Raw genomic sequence first — 23065 nt, 5'->3', positions numbered from 1 at the left:
GTTTTCAGAAAGTTGCTCATCCCCTTGCCACAGTTAATTTTATGAGGCTGATTTGGTAGGTTTAGTTTCATGTATTGTCTTGCTTAGAATTTATGTTATACCTGCTTGCTTGATCTCCTCAGTGTTTTCCTCAGAATGTTAAGGGGGTTGTCATAACATTTTAACTTCTGTGTTTGGTGAGTGCTCAACTCAGTTTCCTTTTGAAATTTTACACGTAATGAATTCTGTTTTCAGAGTGGCAAGTTTTCTGTGATTCGTACCCTTCTCACAGGTTATTCTTCTTGTAAAAGCCAAATCAATTCTACTACTTTTTTTTGTTGTTGGATCCACCCTTCTCTGTGCTTTCAGTATGCTCAGTTTGTGTTACTTTTACAATGCAGACCTCTCAGTCACAGTGATCTGTTTGTGTGTCTGTCATGCCAAGTTATAGCTGTGAGCAACTCCAGTCTAGGGACCACGTCTTATATCTTATTCCTCTTGGCATCCCTCTTGCATAACAGCACCTGGCACATATGGTTGACACTTAATAAATCTTAAATAAATTTATGCTGTGGAGATTTGTTCTGACATTTGTTTGGGGCTGTATTTGTCATGTTTGGGGCTTAATTTGTCATGTATACACTTAAAATTGGAGTGTGTAGTGGCATTTTTTTTCTCTAGTACTGCTTTTTAAATCTCGTTTAATATGACATCCTATTTGAATAGCTTCTAGATTAGTATGAGAAGTATGTATTTTCACTAATTAGTAAAGGTAGTAAGGAGAGTTCTTTGAAACTGCTTGATTTACCTACTTCTGCCCTTAGCTTCTAGAGAATTCCATTCCAAGGTTGCCTGTTATTTGTTTTTGTCTGCTACCATGAAGATGTCTCTAAATTCAGATGAGTAGTCACATTACTCACATAACCCAAGTTATAAAGATGGTTAAAGCACACAGCCTATGGGTGCTAGGATATGTATCATACTGTGATAGATGTATGCAGAGGCTGCCCTGGGAGCAGGGAGGAAGAGCACCTCACACAGACCTGTAGGGGTACAAGGGTTTGCAGGGTGGTCAGAGAAGCCTCCAGGGAGGGGCAGTTCCTGAGGAGAGACTACGGAATGCATGGAAAGTGGTAGGCAAAGGGAAGAGAGGGCCTTTCTGGCTGAGGAGAAGCAAGGAGAAAAGTACAGGGCTGAGGATCAGCGTGCTGAGTGTTGTGGTGGGCAAGGTTCCCTGGAGCCAGGGAATGTGGAGTAATAATGCCTGAGCCTGCCTCCTGCAAAAGACAGTGCCTGAGCCCCTCAGTTGGAATCAGTGATCATCTCAGTGGCCTTGAAGGCCATGTTATTAGATTCCCAGATTTTATTCTGTTCATTGGAGGAAGCAGTTCTTTAGCAATACTTTGTATATTGGTGTTGATTTCTGGCCAAGATGATGAGTGAGACGGTGAGATGGTCAAGAGCATAGAATTTGGAATCAAACTGTGGGTTTGAGTCCTGGCTCTGCCACTTAATTGCTGTGTGATCTTGAGAAGCTGCACTGTTTCCTCATTACTAATACGGAAGTTAATAGTAGTACCTGCTTCATTAAAATTGTTATAAGGTCAAATGAAGTAATATTCTATAAACTCCATAGAACAGCAGTTGATACGTAGTAAGTGCTATGTATTTGTTAAATTAAAATGCATTTCCATGATTAAACAGACAGTTACATTCTGATAATTTTCATAGGTCTCTAAGATCAGGTAGCATCTTGTACAATGGCAAACTGTTTCTTTTCAAAATCAATTTATTTTTAAACTTAGGTTTGTTGTGTGGTCTGCCTTTGTGTATTTGTTTTGGTTTTTTAAAAGGCTTTGATAATACAAAGTAGCTTTATTTTTCCCTCCTTCATTCTAAACTAAAGGAGTGTGAATTGTCTTAGAAGTTGTAAGCTTTTTAGGCTTCAGGATGCAGGGAGTATTGGAAGTGAAGAATGAGGCTGACAGCTGCTAGTGATGGTATGAATTCAAGTCTTTCTGTTTGTTGTACAAGAAGGATTGAGAAGACAAATCCAGAGAGATGTTTGCATCCTGAGATTCTTGAGCTAGTCTTTTAATCTTCACTATCACAGAACAGACTTCTACTTTCTGCTGCTTAGGCTCTGGAAATAATGATATCAAGCCTTTACTGTCCCCCCATACACATTGTCACATATGAAGATTTTGAGATAAATTAACTTTACTGTTATTTCAAGGTATAATGAAATTCAATTGACTTTCAAAGCCCCTGCTTAGTCAGAACATTCCAGAAATGCTACCTTCCAGGGCCCTCAGGAAGTTGCCAATCTTTTCTATTCAAATATTTCAGAATCCTTATATCATTCATCTTTTACAACTCATTTGAAATTTCCCTGAAACTGCCTTTGGTTACTAGCTGGTTATATAGACTAGAATATTGGTGGCAATTAAAAGTAAGAACATTTGTTTTTGTTTTATGAGATTTTTTTTAAAATGTCAATTAGGATTATTTCGACAAGTAATTGTTTAAAAATATTCCCTTTTTCATAAGAAGAATATTGGGAAGCCTAGTGAATCACACTTTTTTGTTTATCAAAATAGAAACATTTGGTATGATCCAATATGAAACCTCACAGAAAAGGCTATTAATCACTTCTGAAATTATTTCTTACAAAAGTATTACTCTCAAATTCTTGACTTCTGTTTTCTGAGTCTCCTTTCCCTTTAGGATGGGTTTGCTTTGTAATTAGTGAAGGCACATGTCTGTCTTTAGGCAGCAGCCGAACCCCTATGACCATATGTGCAAAAGCAGTATAATTATAACGCAGTATTAGTTAGACAATATGATTGTTTTTGTTTTAATTATTTCAAATCATCTTATCTTTCTATTCCTCAAAGCATGTTAATGGGTGAATTTATGGGTACATGTTTATGTTGTTTCTATGAATTAAATATATGCATATTGACATAAACTTGGTAAACAGTTCTTTTTTAAATCTTTATGATGTTGAGAATAGATTTCCTTTCTTCTCAAACATCACTTTAGTCCTGAAGACTAAATCAATTATAAAAAATTGGTTATTTACATTTTAATTAATTTAAGAAACACTGATTCGAGTATAGATCTCTCTGGCTGGGGAAGTATCACTCTGGGGTTGATTTAATAGGTTGTTAGAAATTCCTAGATTTGCTTCTTAATGAATTAGGAATTTACATGCTATTATCTCACATTCTGTTGAAATAATTTGTTAGAATATTTGGTGATGGTTACCCATTTTCACTATATGTTAATACAAGTACTTAGCAGACTATATGTAGAAACTGGCATTTATCTGTGTTCAGATTTTAACCTTTGTCTCCTTATTTTTTCAGTTGTTTTTATTTCAGTTGCTGCGAGGGCTGTCTTACATCCACCAGCGTTATATTTTGCACAGAGACCTGAAACCACAGAACCTTCTGATCAGTGACACGGGGGAGTTGAAGCTGGCAGATTTCGGTAAGAAAGCAGTTAATTACCAGTCTATTTTGTCACAATGTGAGAATGCCAGGCAGATGGTGGCACTGAATTTGTTTAGGTGCACTTCTTCTGTCATCATAGATCATGGTAAATTTTTTCTGGAATGAAGGATTTTTTTTCTTTTTTATGATAGCATAAAACATAATGCTTTGTGGAATTTTATAAAACTCAGACTGCTGGTTAGAGTCTTTAATAATAAACATAAACCAGATCTTGTTAATATATATTTCCAAAGGAAAAATCAGTAAAATTTTTAACATAAAATATATACTCCTTGAGCAAAAATCTGTTTTTCTAAACTTTTATTATGAAAATGTCAAATATACTCAAAAGTAGAAAAAATAATATAATGAACTTCAATGACTCATCACCCAGCTTCAACAATTATCAATATTTTGCCAAACTTAGAGAAACCTAAATTTAAACCTCTGGACCTTTCAGAGGATTGCAGGATATATTCAATAATATACATTGCCCTGAGGCTTTAATAACTAGAAATCTAGATGTAGTGTTAACCTTTCCAGAATTGACTGTTGTTTCAAGTATTTTCAATACCCTTACAAAAATAGACACTTACTACTGTTTAAAAGTTGAGGTTCTGGAGTGGGCATTGTAAGTCTTTCCTTCCTTAGGCGTTTTGAGATTGTCTTCTTCCAGCATAGAAGCTTTTCTCCAAACACTATGTTTGAGCATCCAAAGGGGAGCACAACTCTTGTATGCTCCTTGCTAGCACCCCTTCCCTTGATCAAGTCTGACATTTTGCATTGCCCAGGCTCTCTGTCATGCTGGAGATTGTGTTGAGTTGGTTCTGAGCACCGGGGGATGCCTGGTGGCAGCATGATATGTTGACATTGCATTGCCTCAATTATTTTTGAATACATGTTCTGATTAGAAATTTGTTCCATTAAGAATAGAATGAAAATATTACCCTTGGGACATAAAGATGCCTGAGGTTGAGATATGGACTTTTGCTGAAATATGATTATCTTTTCCCTCTCCATACCCCATTATATAAAAGAAGGCAGGAAATGTTTATTTCTTATTTTAAGGTTAGTAGACTGCTGAATACCTTTGGAATGAATCTACTTTGTTGGGTTTTATAAATTCTTTTATTCAAAAATGAAATAAAACAAAAGTTAGTATGACTAGTTGACTAGGAATCTATTATAAAACTTTGTCATTTCCTGCTTTGATAAAATGATGAAATTCTGTGTGCATTAGTGTGTTTGTATGTATAGTTTATTGCCAGATTTTAGCATTAGAATTACACTAGGTAGCTGGGTATAAAGTCTTTTTATATTAGGGTAGAAAATAATGGGAGAGTAAGGGGTAAAGGAGAGAAGGTTTGGAGTTTCTCGAATTCAGATTATTGGCTTTACTGTGAATATATTCTGTAGTTGGTCAGTGTCAGGAAGTGAAAAAGGATTTATAGTGATTTTCTTATGGTGTGTTGATATACTGTAAGGTATATGTTGAAATAGATTACGGTATTAAGAATTTAATTGTATCAACATGTGTTTGTTGTATATTTATCAAATACATTTTTGTGAATTTAATTTCTCTATATAACCAAGCATACATACAATAGGATTGTATGTATGTGCTTACTAGGGATTCTTTTTTAATTTTATGCTCATGTTTTTATTGTAATGAGTAAGTTCATCTTAAAAGATTCTTAAGGATCTTTATTTTAAAACTGACATTTTAAAGTATCAGATTCAAAAACAAATTGAAATGTAATTTTTAAAAATTTAGATGATTGTTTTAGAAAATTAGAAAATTTACAAAGTATAAACAACTCAGAGATGACAAATGTTAACATTTGTCTTGTTTATTTTCCCAGTAGCTTTCTCCCATTCCTTTCTCTCATTTTTTGCTTCACCTGCACATTACATAGCTTCAAAGAAGAGATACACTATTTTGTTAGCATTTTTCAAATGATATGTCATGAACATTTTCTCATGTTATTAAGCTTAACAAAACCATTTGTAACTGTAACAACTTAGATTTTTTTCCATTACTGGTCAAACCTAGTCTCTATTCAGGCCCTTATTAATGAGCATTTTAGTTCTTTCTAAATTTTCACTGTTATGCTTGTTCCTGTACTGAACATCCTTGTAGAGATAGCTATTGATACAACAATTGAAATGTTGAGTGTTTTAAAGCATTTGATTCTTCTGACCAGACTGCTGTGCAGAAAGATTGTGCGCATGTACCTCTCCTCAGAGGCATGGAGTGAATCGTCCAGCTTGGAATATGCACTTGGCATGCACCCTGTGCACAGAGTGTAGTGAACGAGACTCATTCACCAACTGACAATTTCCCCCAATTAATTGTGCAATTTTTTTGTCTTTTAATTTAAGACATGCAATTAACTGTGATTTACTGTGTTTGGGCATGTGTGTGTGTCTGAGATGAAGGAAACACACGGGAAACTGTAGAGAAGCTAGACAGTCAAAATAGGATGGTTCCAGGCAGCAAAACAATTAAAAAAACAAGGTCTGAATTCAGTATTTGATGTGTGAAGAGCTTTAAAAATGGTTTATTTGTCTTAATTTTCTTTCTTATGTGACCAAAACCATAAAATTTTGATTAAAAGAGACAAATATAATTTGCATGATTGTAGTTCTCATATTGTAAATGATACTACTTTCATTAGAAAAAAAATATATGAGAGGAAAAGACTAAAATTTATTGAGTTTATTCTCTGTGCTAAACACTTAGAAATTCTTGCTTCATTGTCTCTTCAAGCTAGGAATGTATATTAACCTGTATTTTTGAGAGAGATGAGATTCAGAGAGGGTAAGAATCTTGCCCAGGCTTGGACATACAGGTTGCTGGTTGTAAACATGGAATTCATACTCTTGATTCATATCTTTAAATCTCAGGTGGCCCAAGGTCTTTATATTTATACATGTAGATGTTTTCTCTTACAGGGCAGCCTAGTGTAGGAAATTATTGATTGTTTTTGTATGCTGTTTTCCATATATGACAAATATGACAGCCATGCTATGTAAATAGATTATACTAGTTCAAAAATATGCATCACATAATTTAAAGAACACTTTATTGTTTGACTAATTCAGTAGTAATAAGTGAGTTCAACCTTAGTAGACTTTACCTGCTGGATGAAGTAAACCAAATGATAGTGAATTTGTACACCCCTCAGGTTTAAACAAAATGCAGTTCTGAATTCCAGGTGGTCAAAATGCTGTAACTATTTTTTTTTCTTGTAAGCAAAGTCATATTTAAACCGTTGCCTGAGCGTTGTTTTTTATATATGTTTTGAATAAGTAAATTACACGTGATTGAGAATCACTATGGCTTTTCTAATGCAGAGATTTGCTCTGCCTGGATATAATAAAATTATATGGAGGCATGCAGACTCATTTCTTAAAGGATGATTTATCTTTACATAATCTACTGGAAAAATATTTCAAATCCCTTATATAGCCTGTGTCTTCACCACCTTGTTGCTCCTTGCAAACTGTGGTGCAGCCAAACCCCGAACTTGTTTCCACTAGAGGCTTGCAGTTTGCTTTTACTTTTGCTTGGGATGCTCTTCCTTCTGCTTCTCATGCGGCTGCCTTTTTCTTACAATAGAGGTTATAGTTCACGTCACCTCTTCAAAAATAGAATCTTTTCCATTATTATCATCAAGTCTTATTTCTTCAATAACACTTCTAGGGCTCTGAAATCATTTTTTTCATTTGTTTATCTGTTTATTTTTTGCTTAAACTTCTTGATTGAAAGTTCCATGAAGGCAGGAACTTGATCTGTCTTGCTTACTGTTATCTGCACTCTCTCTAGAACCATGCTTAGCATGTAGTAGATGTTCAGCAAATATTGATTGAATGAATAAAAAATATACGTGACTAAATTTAGTATTAGTCTAAAGACTAAGACCCACCTGAATTTACTAATTTCTGTCTGATTAGTTTTGGCAAACTAATAGTTTATAAAATAATTTTCTTTTAATCAGTGCTATCCTGGCCATGCATGGTGAAGAGTGTAGATGGAATTAGATGCTATAGATAGTGTTACAGCTTCCAGAATAGACATAACCTTAAACATAGACCCTGCACACTCACTGAGTATTTACTGTGTGATCTCAGGCTGCCAAAATAAACACGACTAAGTGAATGTAAACATATATAAAATGCATAGGATTTGAAGTTTCTACTGTGTAACCTCTAAATGATTGTCTAAATGTACTGTTCTTGAAAGCAAAGTGTGTTGCACATTGAGTTAAGAGAACTTGCTCTGTCTATAACTAGTTTGTGACCTTCAAGACATCATTTATCCCCTCTGAGCCTGCCTTGTCTGAAAAACAAGAGCATTGAACATATACTTTCTAAGGTCCTTTTAGGGCTGGCTTTTTATGTTGTACATTTCTGAAATTATTAGCTTGTTTTCTAATGACCAGATATTTGCTGGTAGGTAAAAAAAAAAAAAAAAAAAAAAAAAAAAATCTGTCCATCAAATCTGGAAACAATACTATTATATCCCTCCCTAGAATCTAATTTTTGATTCCATCTTTTGGAAATTCTAATAGATGAGAACCTTGCTTTTATAATAAGCATTGAGAGCACATTAAAAGAAAATTATTGAAGCAAGACAAGTAAATGCATAAATAAATTCACCGAGAAATTAAGGTCATTTGCAGTATAACAGTATGAAAACTTAAATGTATTTTTCCATATAAATGAGATTAAAGCAAAATGGAGGAGTCTGTAGAATTTCTATAAGATGACATTGGTGACATCCATATTTCTCAGCCATTCTTTTACTATTTATTGTCTAACTATACCGAAAGACAACGAGATTAAAGTTGCCGCTGTTGAAATTGAGTGAGAGACAGCAAGAATTCTATAATATAAACATTTAAGGACTTAGCTTATTTTATCGGCTTTCCTGGTGGAGAAACAAAGTTGAAAAACTCTGTGGTTATAATTGAGTAAAATCATATTGGTCTCTTTCCCATCAGAGGTCCAGAATTTTACCTTCCTAATGTTGATAGTTTCCTCCTCCAGGCTGGTCCTTTTCTAAATTTGACAGAAGAAATCATTGTAAATCATATTTTAGATTAATTTAAGGAACACATCAAAAATGTGACTCTGTAAAGGACATGCTAAGTTCATGGCTTGTCATGCGCTTCTCTGAATTTACATAGGAATAGTAGTAAACAGAAAGAAATCACCTTCTTTCAGATGCAGAGTAGTCAGTCAGTTTGATAAATATTCTCTGGACAAAAGCCTGTTAGTCTCAAAGATACAGACCTTTACCTATGTTTTAAATCACTGACATGCAAAATTCACCATTGAAATTATCGTCATAAATTTAAGGTTAGATATAACTTAGCTCATTTGTTATGGCCTGCAGGATTCAATTTTATTGTATCTTTCTTTCAGAATATATTTTCTAATAGCAAAAATAACTTTATTACCCAATGAAGCATCTACTTTTAGAAGCGTCTACTTCTAAAAGATTCTTTCAACAGTTTAACACATAAACAGTTTTAATGAAAAGTTTAGGCAGTTGCTTTCATGTGGATCTGAAAGCAAAGAATGTATTTAGAATAATTGGCACAATACGAACCAAAAAAAGGATTTTTTCTCTCCCTAATTTCTCTAGGGAATTTCATTGAAACTCTAAATGCAAATACACATATTTTAAAATCTGTTGAACAGATTATTAAGCTTACATGTTAAATGTAATTTGTATTTGACATGTGAACTAAACAAAGTTATTTTCCCTTGACCCATTACTTTAAAGATATAGTAACTCTTTTGAAAGGGAATGTTGATACTTAAAATTGTCTTTTCCCTGATCTTGAAACACCAATTAGCTTCATCATTTAAATCTTGTTTAATATCCTGCTCATCTCTTCAAAAGGTTTTATTTTCTATTCAAGAGGAATGATAACGACATCTAATTATGTTGGATCTTGTTGTTTTGTGTTACTACAACATAACATGTTCCAAGCATCCTAAAATGCTAAATATTTGAGAGCATTTTTTCCTTTTAGATAAACTTTATTTTTTAGAAGAGTTTTAAGTTCACAGCAAAACTGAGCAGAAAATACCGATAGTTCTTATGTACCTGCTTCCCATATGCACAGCTTCCCCTACTATCAACATCTGGCATCAGTGTGGTACGCATGTTACAATTGATAAACCTGTATTGCCACAGCAGTATCGTGCAAACTCCATTGCTTATGTTAGGGTGACATTTATCAGTCATTGTAATATCATTCAGAATAATTTCACTGCCCTAAACATCTTTTTAAAAACTCATATAGGTGTTTTTTTAAGCTGTAAATGGGAACAAGGAGGATATATATGAACTGCAACTAATATGCATATACTATTTCCTCTATGAGAAATCTCTGTTCAGTCACCATAAGCCAGATTGAAGCAATGTATATAGGGTTTGATTGCTAAGAATGGCAGCTTCAGACTCCATGGAAATGAGAAAATTTGAAAGAGAGTACAGTTTCAGCCAAATCATGTGTGTGAGGTAACAAGACATCTTCAAGTGCAGAACAAACTGCTACACATAGGGCTGATCATCTTATTCTCCACTGTTGATAGAAACTTAGGCAGAGGGATTTCAGTATGCAAAAACATGTTTTTCCCCCCGTGTATAATTTGAGGGCAGAATTGTTAGCAAAATCAAATAAGTAATACTGGATTAAGTTAAAATATAGCCATGTATACTTAGAAAATATTTGCATATGTAGAAAGACTGGAACCTTAAGTAGCAGCCATGATGACCAGAGTGGAAGAATTAATAGTTGTTGTTAACAGTAGTAGCATTGAAATGAATCACAGATTTATGTAATACATGTGCTGTTGAAGGCCACAGTGATTACGCTTGAACATTGTTAACATGTAGGTAAGTGTCTTAGTCTGTTTCCTGTTACTTATAACAGAAACTAAAACTGGGTGATTTATAAATAAATAAAAATATTTCTTATAGAGGCTAAGTCCAAGGTTGAGGGGCTCCTTTTGGTGAGGGCCTTCTTGTTAGTGGGGACTCTTTCCAGAGTCCTGAGGCAGTGCAGGGCATCATGTGGCAAGGGGGTTGAGCATGCTCACGTAAAGCCACAAATGCCACTTCTGAGATAACTCATTAATACATTAACCCATGAATGGAATAATCGACTCATGAGGGGAGAGCCCTTAAGACCTGAGCACCTCTTAAAGGCCCCCCACTTTTCAGTACTGCCATATTTGGGATTAAGTTTCAATGCGAGTTTTGGTGGGGACAGACATTCAGACCATGGCAGTAAGCGTAGAAGTTAGCTTACAGTTTGGCAATTCCCTAATATCCCTGCTTTATAGATCCTGCCCATCTCTTTCTCTACCTTCTAAAAAGCTTATTTTAAAATTCAGTCCAAACCAGACTCCATTACTATATGTCAATATGCTGTATTTATACTAAAATCTTAGATGATGGGAAATGAATTACTGCAGTCTAAAGCACATGTTTTCTAAAATCTTTACTGGATGCAAGAAAAACTGACCAGCTACTGTGGGAAATATAAGACATGCTATAAATTCTGGAAGTTAAACTTTTTTTTTAAATTTATGATTTTAAACCTTTGTTTCTCACCTTAATACTACCAGTTCGTTAATTTTCTTTCTTCTTTTTTCCTCTGGTTTCTTTTTTAAAAAAATCCTTCCATATGTGTTGTGTTGGTTTATTTAGCTTTGAAATAGTGCATAATTATGCATATTAATATTTTTAAATATCCTTTTCACCTTGAATAATTTCTTCTGTGGTAATAGATAAACTTAGGATATTAGGATGTTTTTCATTTTAATGAAAGAAGAAAGCACTGGAAAATTAAAAATAAAAATCAGTTAAAAACTAATGGTCTGTGCTGCTTATTAATTTTAAAAACATGTCTGAAAAATATTCTTTTATTTTTACCACATACTGGAAAGAAATCTTGGTGCAAATAATCAAGTTTATAGGCCTAAAATTATATAACTCTTTGCAAAAATTCAAACTTTAAAAATGCAGCATCTCTCTATGAAATATCTATCAAGTTATTTGTCACTCTAGTTTTTAATCAGAAAGGATACTGATATAAAAATGCAGATTGAAGTGTTTATTCCAGTTATGGAATAGAGTTGTCAGCTGTGGAAATCTGTCCTGTGAAACAATGACCAGCTAATACTGGATGTAGAAACTGTGCTTAGATCCAGCCATATAGTTGGGAGCAGTAGATGAAATGGGTCAGTGAGTTGGCTAAATTAAGTGCCCACATCATGCAAATGGAACAACTGAGGCATAAGTAGAGGATGGAAAACGTTGGAAGATTTCAAGATCAAATGTTTAGTATGGTTTCTGAGAAGTTACCATTAAGGTCTCAACATGCTTAAAATCAATTGAGAGCATAATATTATAAGAATCACTGATACCAGAATTATAGGAACAATGTATAATCAACTGGGTATAGTGGTGTGTGCCTGTGTTTCCAGCTACTTGGGAGGCTGACGCAGTAGGATTGCTTGGGATCGGGAGTCCAATTCTAGCCTGAGCGACATAGCAAGACCTCATCTCTAAAAAATAATGAAAATAAATAAATAATGACATGCAAGCAGTTTGCTCAAAGAATTGAAAGCTGGAGATAGTGTTACTTTTGAAAATATCCATTTGTTGTTAGAATCATTGGGAACATTTTGTTACAGTTTATTTTTCAGAATAAAGGCAGAAAATCTATGGGGGGATATAAAGTCACTCATAATTATATTTAAAAAAGGAAATCCTTTTACATTGACTTTTTAAATTTAAATTTTCTCTAGGTTTTGAAGGAACCTAAGAGATTACATAATCCAGACTCCTCATATGAAAAATATATATACTTTGGGCCAGAGATGGAAAATAAGCTAACATTGTACCTGTTACTTAATAAGTGTTAAATTATTATTCCTAATATTATTGTTACCAGTGTTTTTAGAGCCACAGTGTCATATACTATAGAGTATGAATAACTTAGTTGACACATACATGGCTATTTCCCCAAACATGTGAGAAGGTAGGAGTGCTAACTGGATGTTCAGGTCAAAGTAAACCGTGCTGGTCTGATGACCTATGTCACCTGAGCACTGGGATCCTGTCAGGAAGATGGGACCCAGAATACTGGATGTCACTCTGCTCTAAACCTCATGAGCCTTGAGGGAACTTTAAGAAATGATATAAAGAAATAAAGAATGTTTCTCACAGTAGGCTAGTAGGAAAACTTGTTGCAAAAAAAGTTGGAATCGAGTTTTGGTAATTTAAGGAACAACCCTCTTTAATTATATTCTTGGGAGAATTAAAGCATTGGAAGCCTTGTGGACAGATGAAGGCTGAACTGGCTTTGACAGTGTTCCTGTTAGGGCTCAGCAGTGCTGGGCAGTAGCTCAAAAAATGCTCTGATGCCTGCCAATGGGAGTAAATTTTCTTTTCAGATTTCACCTTTTCCATGTACTGTGCTGCTTCTTTTCATAACACTTTCCAATTAACTTTTTGGGTTATTTCTCCACACCAATAACCAATTCACCAACATCTCAGGCAGACATCAATTGGGTATCTAAAGATTCTATTTATTTCTGACACTACCAAGTAGCACAGACCTCTTAGGTTAAGGGCTCAGTCCCGCAAGACTGCCTCCACTTTGAATGCCAGTTGCAAGTCCTGGACTGCCTGTATTTCTGACTGGCCTGCTACAAATTGGGCATTCTCATGCCCCCTTCCTTGGATTCTATAGTTTGCTAGAATGGCTCACAGCACTCAGGAACACATTTGCTTATATTTGCTGGTTTATTATAAAGGATACAACTGGGAAACAGCCAGAGGGAAGAGATGTATAGGGCAAGGTAGGGAGGAAGGGTTCTCAGAGCTTCCAGGCTTTCTACAGGGGCACCACCTTCCCAGCACTTTGTCCACAGCCTGGACGCTGTCTGAACTGCATCATTTAGAGGTTTTATAGAAGTTTCATTACCTAGATGATTGATTAAATAATTGGCTAGTGGTGACTAACTCATCTTTAGCCCCTTGCCCCTCCCTGGAGGCCCATTGGTAGAGCTGCAGATTACAACCCTGTAGTCATGGTTTGGTTATTCTGGCAACCCATCCCCATCCTGAAGTTATCTAGGGGCTCCTAGCCACCATTCATTCTTGTTAGCATTCAAAAAAATTTATCACTAAGATTCCAAGGGTCTTAGGAGCTCTGTGTCAGGAACTGGGGGCTAAGACTAAATATTATAACAAAAGATGCTGTTATCACCCTTGTTACTTAGAAAATTACAAGAATTTTAGGAACTCTGTGCCAGGATGAAGACCAAATATATATTTCTTACTAAATCACAGTATCACACTGGAAGTAGATAGTACGTGGCTCTAGAGCAAGTGGAGGTGTAATAGAACTGCTAAGTAAAAACTTTTAGTCTGAAAGAGAAAAAAATTTAATAAAAGTAAATGTACCCACTTGAAAAGACAGGATAAAGTAAAATATCCCCAAATGAGTTGGGTGCCGATTCTGGAGCCACATGCCTGAGTTTGAATCTTGCCTCTGCTGCTTACAAGTTGTGTGCCTTTGGGTGAGTTACTGAAATTCTCTCACTTAATTTACTCATTTTAAAATGGAGATGCTAGTAGTAATACTGTATGTGTCATAAAATTATTAAAATAATTTTAAAGGTTAACAAATAATTTCAGAAAAATGCCTGGCTGATATAGAGTTGCATACATTTCATATTTATTATGATCAAAGTACTATTTATTTTTAATATGATTTTTTTCTAAAATGTGTGACCTATACCTTCTTGCCTTCTTACATGGTAAGGAATAGAATTCAGTAGATTTTTCATTCAACAAACTTTTAATGAGTGCATACTGTATCCCTGGCACTGTTCTAGTGGCTGAGTATGCAGTGGTACATCAAGGAGACATGATTCCTGCACTCCTACTCTATTCTTTCCTTACCGTCTTGGGGTTACCATTCTGAGTATCTGTTACTGTATTATACAAGGATCATCCCAGTGGAACCTTTTTCAAAGGGACTGATTTTAAAATCATTGTCTTGCATATTTCATGGTGATTGTTATTTGACTATTTTAAAGTAAAATTGCTGGGCAAGAGAAGATTTTAAAAATAGTTCTTTACATATCAATGTCAACCACTTTCTGTTGTTTGTAGTTCCGATTGTAGAGTATCTCTATCACAGTGCTATTCAGTTTAGCTGTCCTGACAAAATAAGTGAGAATAATTTAATTAAAAGGGAATCATTCTTGCAATAAACAATTTTTACAATAGATTTGTATTATTTGTACCATGCTTTGAGAATAAAATTATACTTTATGTTAATTTCTTTAAGACACAGAACACTTTGTTTGCTAAGCAGGAATCCATTGGTGGACTTCTGCTCCTCATAAGCAGCTGAGTGTTTCTGCCAAGTGTTTTCATTCAGAGATGCACCTGTGAGATAAGAAATATTGTAGATCACAAGAAAATTCAGTCCTGAAGAAACGCATGATTACACCTTAGTGTATACTTTAAAGAAGAGTAAGCTCCCATCTGGAATGAACATAACTGCTGTCCAATTTCAATGATTGTGGTCTCTTAAGGGTAGTTCTTGCTGCAAGTATTACTTTTTATATTAGCAGGTAACAGAAATTTAAATGTAAAATGGCATTTTTATTTCTAGAAGTCTTTAGAGATTTGATGCCCTTTTCAACAGTAAAATTAGTTTGATAAGAAAACAGTGTACAGAGCATTGTATTAATAGTTTGTTTTCTAGGATATTTTGGTAGCTTTTTTTTTCTTAATTAGATTGTTACTAAAATTCATTTGGCCAGTCTTTAAATAGTAAACATATGTAAGTGGAAATATGCATAAATGAAAGAATATTCTCATAATCGTCAATTTAAAATGTACATAGATTACCAAAATGAGTAATTTGAAATAATGGTAGATTATAGATTCCTTAGCAGATTGATAAATCAAGGCCTTGTCACATGTAGTCTTCATTACAATAAAAATATTAGTTCCCTACATTTTGCCAGCCTTGACTATAGATAGCAAATGGGGTCACTTCTTAAATTTAGAGAGTTGCCTGTGTATTTGACCTTCTATGTGAATGACATATCTGTGATCTGCTTTGAATATGGGTAATATGGGTATCTATACTCTGCAATGTTATAACACAGGATAAGCTTTTCTTTTTTTTTCTTCTGCCAAGCTCAAGATGTAGACTTCAGTATCTGAGAGTGTTCTTATTTTTGAACACTGAATTCAACATTTGGAGGCATTCTGGTTCTTGAATCACAGAAATGTTTGATCTGCAGCACTTGACATTAGATTGCTTTTAGGAAGCAAAATTGACTCCAACTTCAGTCATTTCTAATAATAGTAATAGCCTATTATAGTTTATGAAGTGCTTTCATAGTTCTTACTTTGTTTTACCCTTATAATCCTGTGGAGTAGAGTGTATAGGTCTCATTACTCCCTCTTTAATGTGAGGGCATTGATTTGTGCTTGTAATATTAGCTCTACCTGGCCATTAGAATGAACAATATTTCAATATGGGCATTTCTGTTGAGTCTTCAGACTTGAAGATAATTCATTAGAAATAATCTTATAAGATCATATCATATTACTTCTTTTACATCTTTTAAATAATAACATGAAGAGTTTTCAAGTAATTCAGATTTGTATTATGATCAGTGATTTTTTAAATAGGAATATTATAGATAAATAAGTTTTGCTATCTAGTACTTTATCAAAGAATAGCTATAAATAAGCCCCTTGATCTCGCTCAATAATAAAATTTAGACTAGTAATTGGAATTAGTGCTATTACAATTTAGACATAGTATCACTTTACTTTGAAATGCACCTAAGCTGAGAAATTCTGATGCAAATTTGAAATTGTCTTGGAATCATTGAGTGCCAGATTAAACATAGCACTTTAACCTACCAGTTCTAAAGGGCTATCTGTAAATTGAAAGCACAAATGTTGAAGGCAGTAAAATATTCTAGTATGTGCCAGTTTGCCCTTTCATTGCCAAAGATGTAAAATTTCTGGAAAGCCAGAAGACATTAAAAAACAAAAAAGAACTCAACACATTTTAAAGCAATTCATGTGATGTCAAACAGGGTGCTCATTGGACTTTACTCTATTTCCCTTCCTTTCCAAGCTGCCGTGTCCCTCTGCCTCCAGCCTGCTGACAGTCTCTGTCATTGCTGGTGAGAGGTGATGTGTATGGCTGATGTGATGGGGAAAGGAAGGGGTAAGAGAGGAAAACTACTGGTTTTTTCTTCTTCATAGCTGTAAATTATTTTCTTGAGAAACACAATTGAATAATTTGTTTTGTTCATAAAAATATGCTTGGTAGGTTTAGAGAAATAAAATGATAAGGAAAGACTAGAGAAATATTTGAAGTGAAACTTTAATCTTTGGATATTTTTAGGAAGAGTCAGATAATTTCCCTCATTTCATGGGATGGCTATTGTCCACTTTTGCACATGTTCTGCCTCCTGTCTGAGGCATTCACAGCTGGCTTTAGATTTCTGTGTCTCCTACAGCTTCTGAGAATCTGAAAAGTCATTTCTAAAACCGTAGTCTACGGCTGAGAGCAGTGGCTCATGCCTATAATCCTAGCACTTTGGGAGGCTGAGGCAGGCAGACAGCTTGAGCCCAGGAGTTGGTGACCAGCCTGGCCAACATAGACTCTGTCTCTATTTTATAAAAGAAAAGAAAAAGAAAACTGTGGTCTGTGAAGCATACATAAATGAAAAATAATTTTTAAAATTAGGAAAAATGTCCTTGGTCATATCTGTTTGGGATGAGCTGCATATGGGCATCTCTATCACCTCCCCCCAACCAGTAGAATCTCAGTGTACATTAATGATTAAAAGCTCTTGATCTTTTGCTGTCAAAATTAAATCTGCCATTACGTCTCCCAGATTTACTAGATTAAGAACAAATTTTGGGCTCTGTGAAACATAAGTTGGGGAAATGTTGGTACACTAGCTGTCTGTTGTTGTGTAACAAATTACCGCAAAATAAGCTGCTTTAAACAACACTGGTTTATTATCTCACAGTGTCTGTATGATAAGAGTCTGGGTTTGGCTTAGCTGGGTGCCTCTGCTTCCAGGTCTCTCTTCACTCTGCACAGTCAGCCTGGTCTTCTCTTGTTTCATCTGAATGCTCGACTGGGAAAGTACTTCTGAGCTCACGTGGCTATTGACAAAATTCATTATTTGAGTCTCTTGGACTGAGAGCCTCTCACAGACACTCAAAGGAAGAAGATTCCACAACAATGTGAATACGAGTAGGCAAGGGAGTCATGGGAACCCCCTTAGAGTTTGCCAGCCACTGTTGGTATAAAACGTACTGTCCAGTTATATCATGGTGATTAAACTATGTGATGTGGTTTTCCATAAAGAATAACAGTTGGCATGGTGAAACCCCATCTCTACTAAAAATACAAAAAATTAGCTGAGCATGGTGGCACGTGCCTGTAATCCCAGCTACTCAGGAGGCTGAGGCAGGAGAATTGCCTGAACCCAGGAGGCAGAGGTTGCGGTGAGCCGAGATCCCACCAAAAAAAAAAAAAAAAAAAGAATAACAGTTGTCTAGGCACGATGGCTCACATCTGTAATCCCAGCACTTTGGGAGACTAAGACAGGCAGCTCACTTGAGCCTCAGGAGTTCAAGACCAGCCTGGGCAACATGGGAAACCCCATCTCTACAAAAAAATGCAAAAAAAGTTAGCCAGGCATGGTGGCACATGCCTGTAGTCCCGCCACTCGGGAGGCTGAGGCAGGAGGATTGCTTGAGCCCAGGAATTCGAGGCTGCAGTGAGCCATTATCTCACCACTGCATGCCAGCCGAGGTGATAGAGTGAGGCTCTGACTCGAAAAAAAAGAGAAGAAGAATAGTTAACTTAGCATGTAGTGCATGTCAAGACCTACCTTAGGGAGTAAAGATTTATAAATGGTATTGATAATGATGATGATTAATAATACATAGTGGTGATAAGCAAGCCTTATTGGTTGTTGCTCATGTCAGACACTGAGGTAAGCACTTTGCCTGTAGTATCTTTTTAAATCTTCACATAAGTTTCCTTTTCTTTATAGCAAAATAGGTTGAGAAGTTATGTAAACAGAGGACTGTAGATTGTTTTCAAACAGCTCACTGAGAAAATAGACAATTTATATTACGAGTTATATTGTATGACAAGTAACTTTTTATATAGAATGGGACACCAGAAAAGGACATTGCACTTTTTGCTTAGGAGATTTAGAGAGGAAGACCTAAAAATTATTTTCAAAGGGTGAATAGGATATAATGAAGTTTTAAGACAAGGACAGAGACAGGGCTTGGTATATGTAAAGGTAGGTAACATTTATAAATGGTAATATTTCATAATTCCTCACTAGTAACATTCCAGAAGACAGAGCTTTTGCTGTTTAGCCATGAGCAGAGATATTTGTGTTCATGTAGACAGCAAAGCCAGAGAGTAGATTTTCAATAAGGTGGTAGCAACAGTAACAGATGGCAACTATTTGGTTATATTTTTTATTATTTATTTATTTCCAGCCTCTTTCCAAAATGGCTCTGAAGCAGCTGCTGATCTGACATTCCACTTACTTTATTCCTATTTAGCCTGCAGCCTGTGCTAGGCAGACTTGTTTCCATCCAGCCCTTGCTCTCACTCCAATTGCAGTCTCTAAGCTCCACCCTTCTTCATGTGCATCTGGAAAGGCAGTCAGTGCCCAGGAGGCCTTGGGTGTGAGGGTGATGGCACAAGAGGGCTTCAGCATGTGTTTCTCTGGCCTCCTATCAGCTTGAACCTACTGCCAGACAGGCAGGACTTAGGCCAGGACCAGTCCCTGTCCAGATATGTCCCTGGGACTATGGCAGAGCCCACAGCCAGGTGCCAGTAATGTACAGTTTGCCGTGTACAGGGCCAGTTGACAGATCAAAGGAGGCCAGGCTGAGCGAGTAAGTCCGGGTCCCATTTTCCAGTCCTCTGGGATAGAAGGAGAGTGATAGCCAAGGCTCACGGCAAAGACTGGGGCTGAAAAACTAGGAACCCTGTGTCTTTTCTGGAAGCCCTTTCCTTGAGCAGAGATGGCAGCAAAAAGGCAGGCTCCTTTTGCAGTAAAATGTAGTTTTAAAAGCATGGTATCAAGGAATTGGGAGTCCAAGTATTTCTTTTAACTTTGTCACCAATTAGCTTTATGATTTTGGACCAGTCACTTAAAAGGACAGTTTTGTTTTTTGTAAATTAAAAAAATAAGAATTGATTCAGTGATCTATATTAGCTTTAAGTTACGGGTTTTAATATTTTTTAATGTTCCTTAAAAATTATTATTTTAGGTAAGTTATTCCATTCACTACCAGTTACAGATATAGATATATAGATACACACACAATTTGTGGTTACTTCTTTAAAAATACTTTTGCTAACTTCAAAGTAAACGTTTGCTTGGATCATGAAAAATTAAAGAAATTCCACAAATACAGAATTATTGGGACTGCCAGCAGTATCTGGAATGGAGATTTTATTGTCTTTCTTCATGTATTGTCTTAGTCCACTTTGTGATGCTATCACAGAATAGTGCAGACTAGGTAATTTATAAGGGATAGAAATGTATTTCCTCAGTCCCCTGGAAGCTGACATGTCCAAGAGCAAGAGGCCAGCATCTGGCGAAGGTCTTCTTGCTGCGTCATCCCAGGGCAGCAGGTAGAAGGACAAGAGTGGGCAAGAAAGAGAGACAAAAGGGGCCCAAACTCACTTTTTTATAAGGAACCAACTTGCAAGATAATGAACCCACTCCTGCCATAATGCCATTAATCCATTCATGAGGGCAGAGCTCTCATAACCTGATGAGCTTTTAAAAGTCTCTCTTCTTAACACTACTAAAATGGCAAGTAAACTTCATCATGAATTTGAGAGGTGATAAACACTCCAACCATAGCAGTCATCATTCCAGTGACTGAAACTAGGTAATTAAGGAAAGGAATGCTAAATGTTAATGCTTTCAGTAAGCATTTTTAAAAGTAAATTCAAGAAAAATTTTAAAATATATCTTTACATTATACAAAAGAAGAATGCACAATTATTTTCAAGATATATCCAGTGTTCAAAACATTCAGAATAAGATAATACATAAGAGAATTCTTGAAACATTTGCTTATTATGATTGCAGCAGCTATAAATTCCTTAATTACATGTATACCTCTCTTTATATAATGAGCAATTATACCCATGATAACATCTATTCTTTTTTTTTCATTAATATATCTATCCGTAAGATTTTTTATGTATTTGTTTTTACAGTTGTAATACATGTGCCTTGTTTTAAAATAGAGGTCACAGATAGTCATAAAGAAGAACATAGGTTGGCCATGGTGCCTCTCACCTGTAATCCCAGCACTTTGGGAGGCTGAGGTGGGAGGATCGCTTGATTTCAGGAGTTTCAGATCAGCCTGGAAAATATAGTGAGACCCTGTCTCTACAAAAATTAAACATTAGCCTCGTGTGGTGACATGCAGCTGAGTCCCAGCTACTCAGGAGGCTGAAGCAGGAGGATTAATAAAGGGAAGTGAGCCATGATTGTGCCACTGCATGCCAGCCTGGGCAACAGAGTGAGACCCTTTCTCAAAAAAAAAAAAGGAAGAAGACAATAAAATTTGTTGTCTACCTTCTCTAATTTGGCCCGTGTTAACATATTGCACAGGCTTCTCTATGTACTTACGTAACAATATGTTTTTCCTTTTTAAAAAATTGCTTTTTTTTTTAACAATACATAAATTACATTTTAAGGCCATGTGATTTTAGTAATTTGTCAAAAATTTTCAACAGCTAATCAGCAGTTTATTAGTTATCCCAAATGAAGTTGATAGAAAAGTGGAGATTTATGTGAGATACCAGAAATGCAGGAGAAAACAGACAGATGTTTTCCATGAAATGCACAAATTTTATATTGAAATTTAGTAACATCATATTCCAACATAAATAAGTCATTTGCTTCCTTTTACCTCAAAATATTAATGAAATCTACTACTGAGGTTTTTAATGAAGAGAAAACTTTTGTGTAGAAAACTGGTCTCCTGTAGCTTTTTTTCTCTTTTTTCCTTCGAACTCACTGTAGTTATTAGAGTCTGTTAGTAGATAATAGGTTTGTTCAGCCTTGTTGTATATCATGGTTTTAATTTTTGATACGTATCTAAAGCTGAATAATTCCTTAAATATTTTGATCCTGAAACCTCAACTTGGGTGCCCTCAGGAAGGGAATACTCTTCATCACAGAATAATTAACTACTCCCTGATCTACCACTTACTTCTTGGTACATGAATGAATACTCATGCTGTGTCTGGCATCTAAATTAAAATATTTTAGGCCAGGTATGTTGGCTCACGCTTGTGGAGGCCAACAAGGGAGAATCACTTGAGGCCAAGAGTTTGTAACTAGCCTGAGCAATGTAGTGTTACCCTATCTCTACAAATATATTTTTTTAATTAGCTGGGCGTGGTGGTGCATAACTGTGGTCCCAGCTACTTGGGAGGCTGAGGCAGGAGGATCACATAAGCCCAGGATTTCAAGGCTTCAGTGAGGTATGATTTAAATAAATAAATAAATAAGCAAGCAAGCAAACACACAAACAAATAATTCAAAGTATAGAACACTGTAAATAATATTTAAGAATAAGTTTTCAAAATTCTACATTGTTGTGTATTGTATAATTTTTATGTGAACTGTAGAAATATTTCTATCAGGAATTACATAGCTCAAATCATTAGCTGATTTTCCTTTTATTCTCTTTTTGTTTTGATATTTTTATTATCCAACTCTAAAAATGAGGTGAACTTATCTTCAAATGTTTTCATTTTTTATTGCATTACATTTTACATAAAATTAAATTACCATTTACAATTTGATGCATTTGGTAAATGCATATAGTGTGAAAACCATCTTCACAATCAAGTTGTAGAACACTTTCATCATCTCAGAAAGTACTCTGGTTCCCTATAGCAGTCAAGTAAACATTATATTTCTTACCATTTTTTTTTTTGTTTTTTTCAGACCTTAATCTGGAATAGTAGGATTTCAAATAATAAAAAACTGCATAGAAAACAAAATTTCTGTCTAGATCAGATGTTGGTAAACTTTTTCTGTAAAGAGCTAGATAACAAATATTTTTGCCCAGGAAATCTCTGTTGCAACTATACAAATCTGTTGTTTAAATGAAAAAGCAGCCACAGACACCATACCAACAAATGGATGTGGGCAGATTTGGTTCATGGGCATAATTTGCCAACCCCTGTTCTACACCTTTGCAGTTCAGTTATTCTTACTAATACCCAATGAGCTGTTACTAAAGCATTTGGTTCAGCGAGATTTTCAAAGGAATATATAGATAATGAAATAATTTGTAATATTATAATTTAGTATACTTGTCTTTAAAGTTACTATTTCTGAAAATATCCAATTTATGGTATTCTGAAAACCTATAAAATGTAGTTAGAGTAAGTTCATATCACACAATTTTTATAGTATTT

General features: G+C 35.2%; 1 protein-coding gene across 6 annotated transcripts in view; it reads left to right on the top strand.

Annotated features, from left to right (window-relative positions):
• Positions 1-23065, top strand: part of CDK14 (cyclin dependent kinase 14) — a 763966-nt gene that overhangs the window by 478642 nt on the left and 262259 nt on the right. For all 6 annotated transcript variants that reach the window (XM_064380407.1, XM_012450847.3, XM_064380410.1 and 3 more), the window contains one exon: positions 3351-3474. In XM_064380407.1, the coding sequence (XP_064236477.1) occupies positions 3351-3474 (124 nt within the window). The remainder of the gene's footprint in view (positions 1-3350; positions 3475-23065) is intronic.

This window comes from Aotus nancymaae, unplaced genomic scaffold, assembly GCF_030222135.1.
Source record: "Aotus nancymaae isolate 86718 unplaced genomic scaffold, 86718_ANA_hifiasm-v0.15.2.pri h1tg000025l, whole genome shotgun sequence".
In the NCBI taxonomy this organism is placed as follows: Eukaryota; Metazoa; Chordata; class Mammalia; order Primates; family Aotidae; genus Aotus; species Aotus nancymaae.
This window is presented reverse-complemented; position numbering and strand designations above follow the sequence as displayed.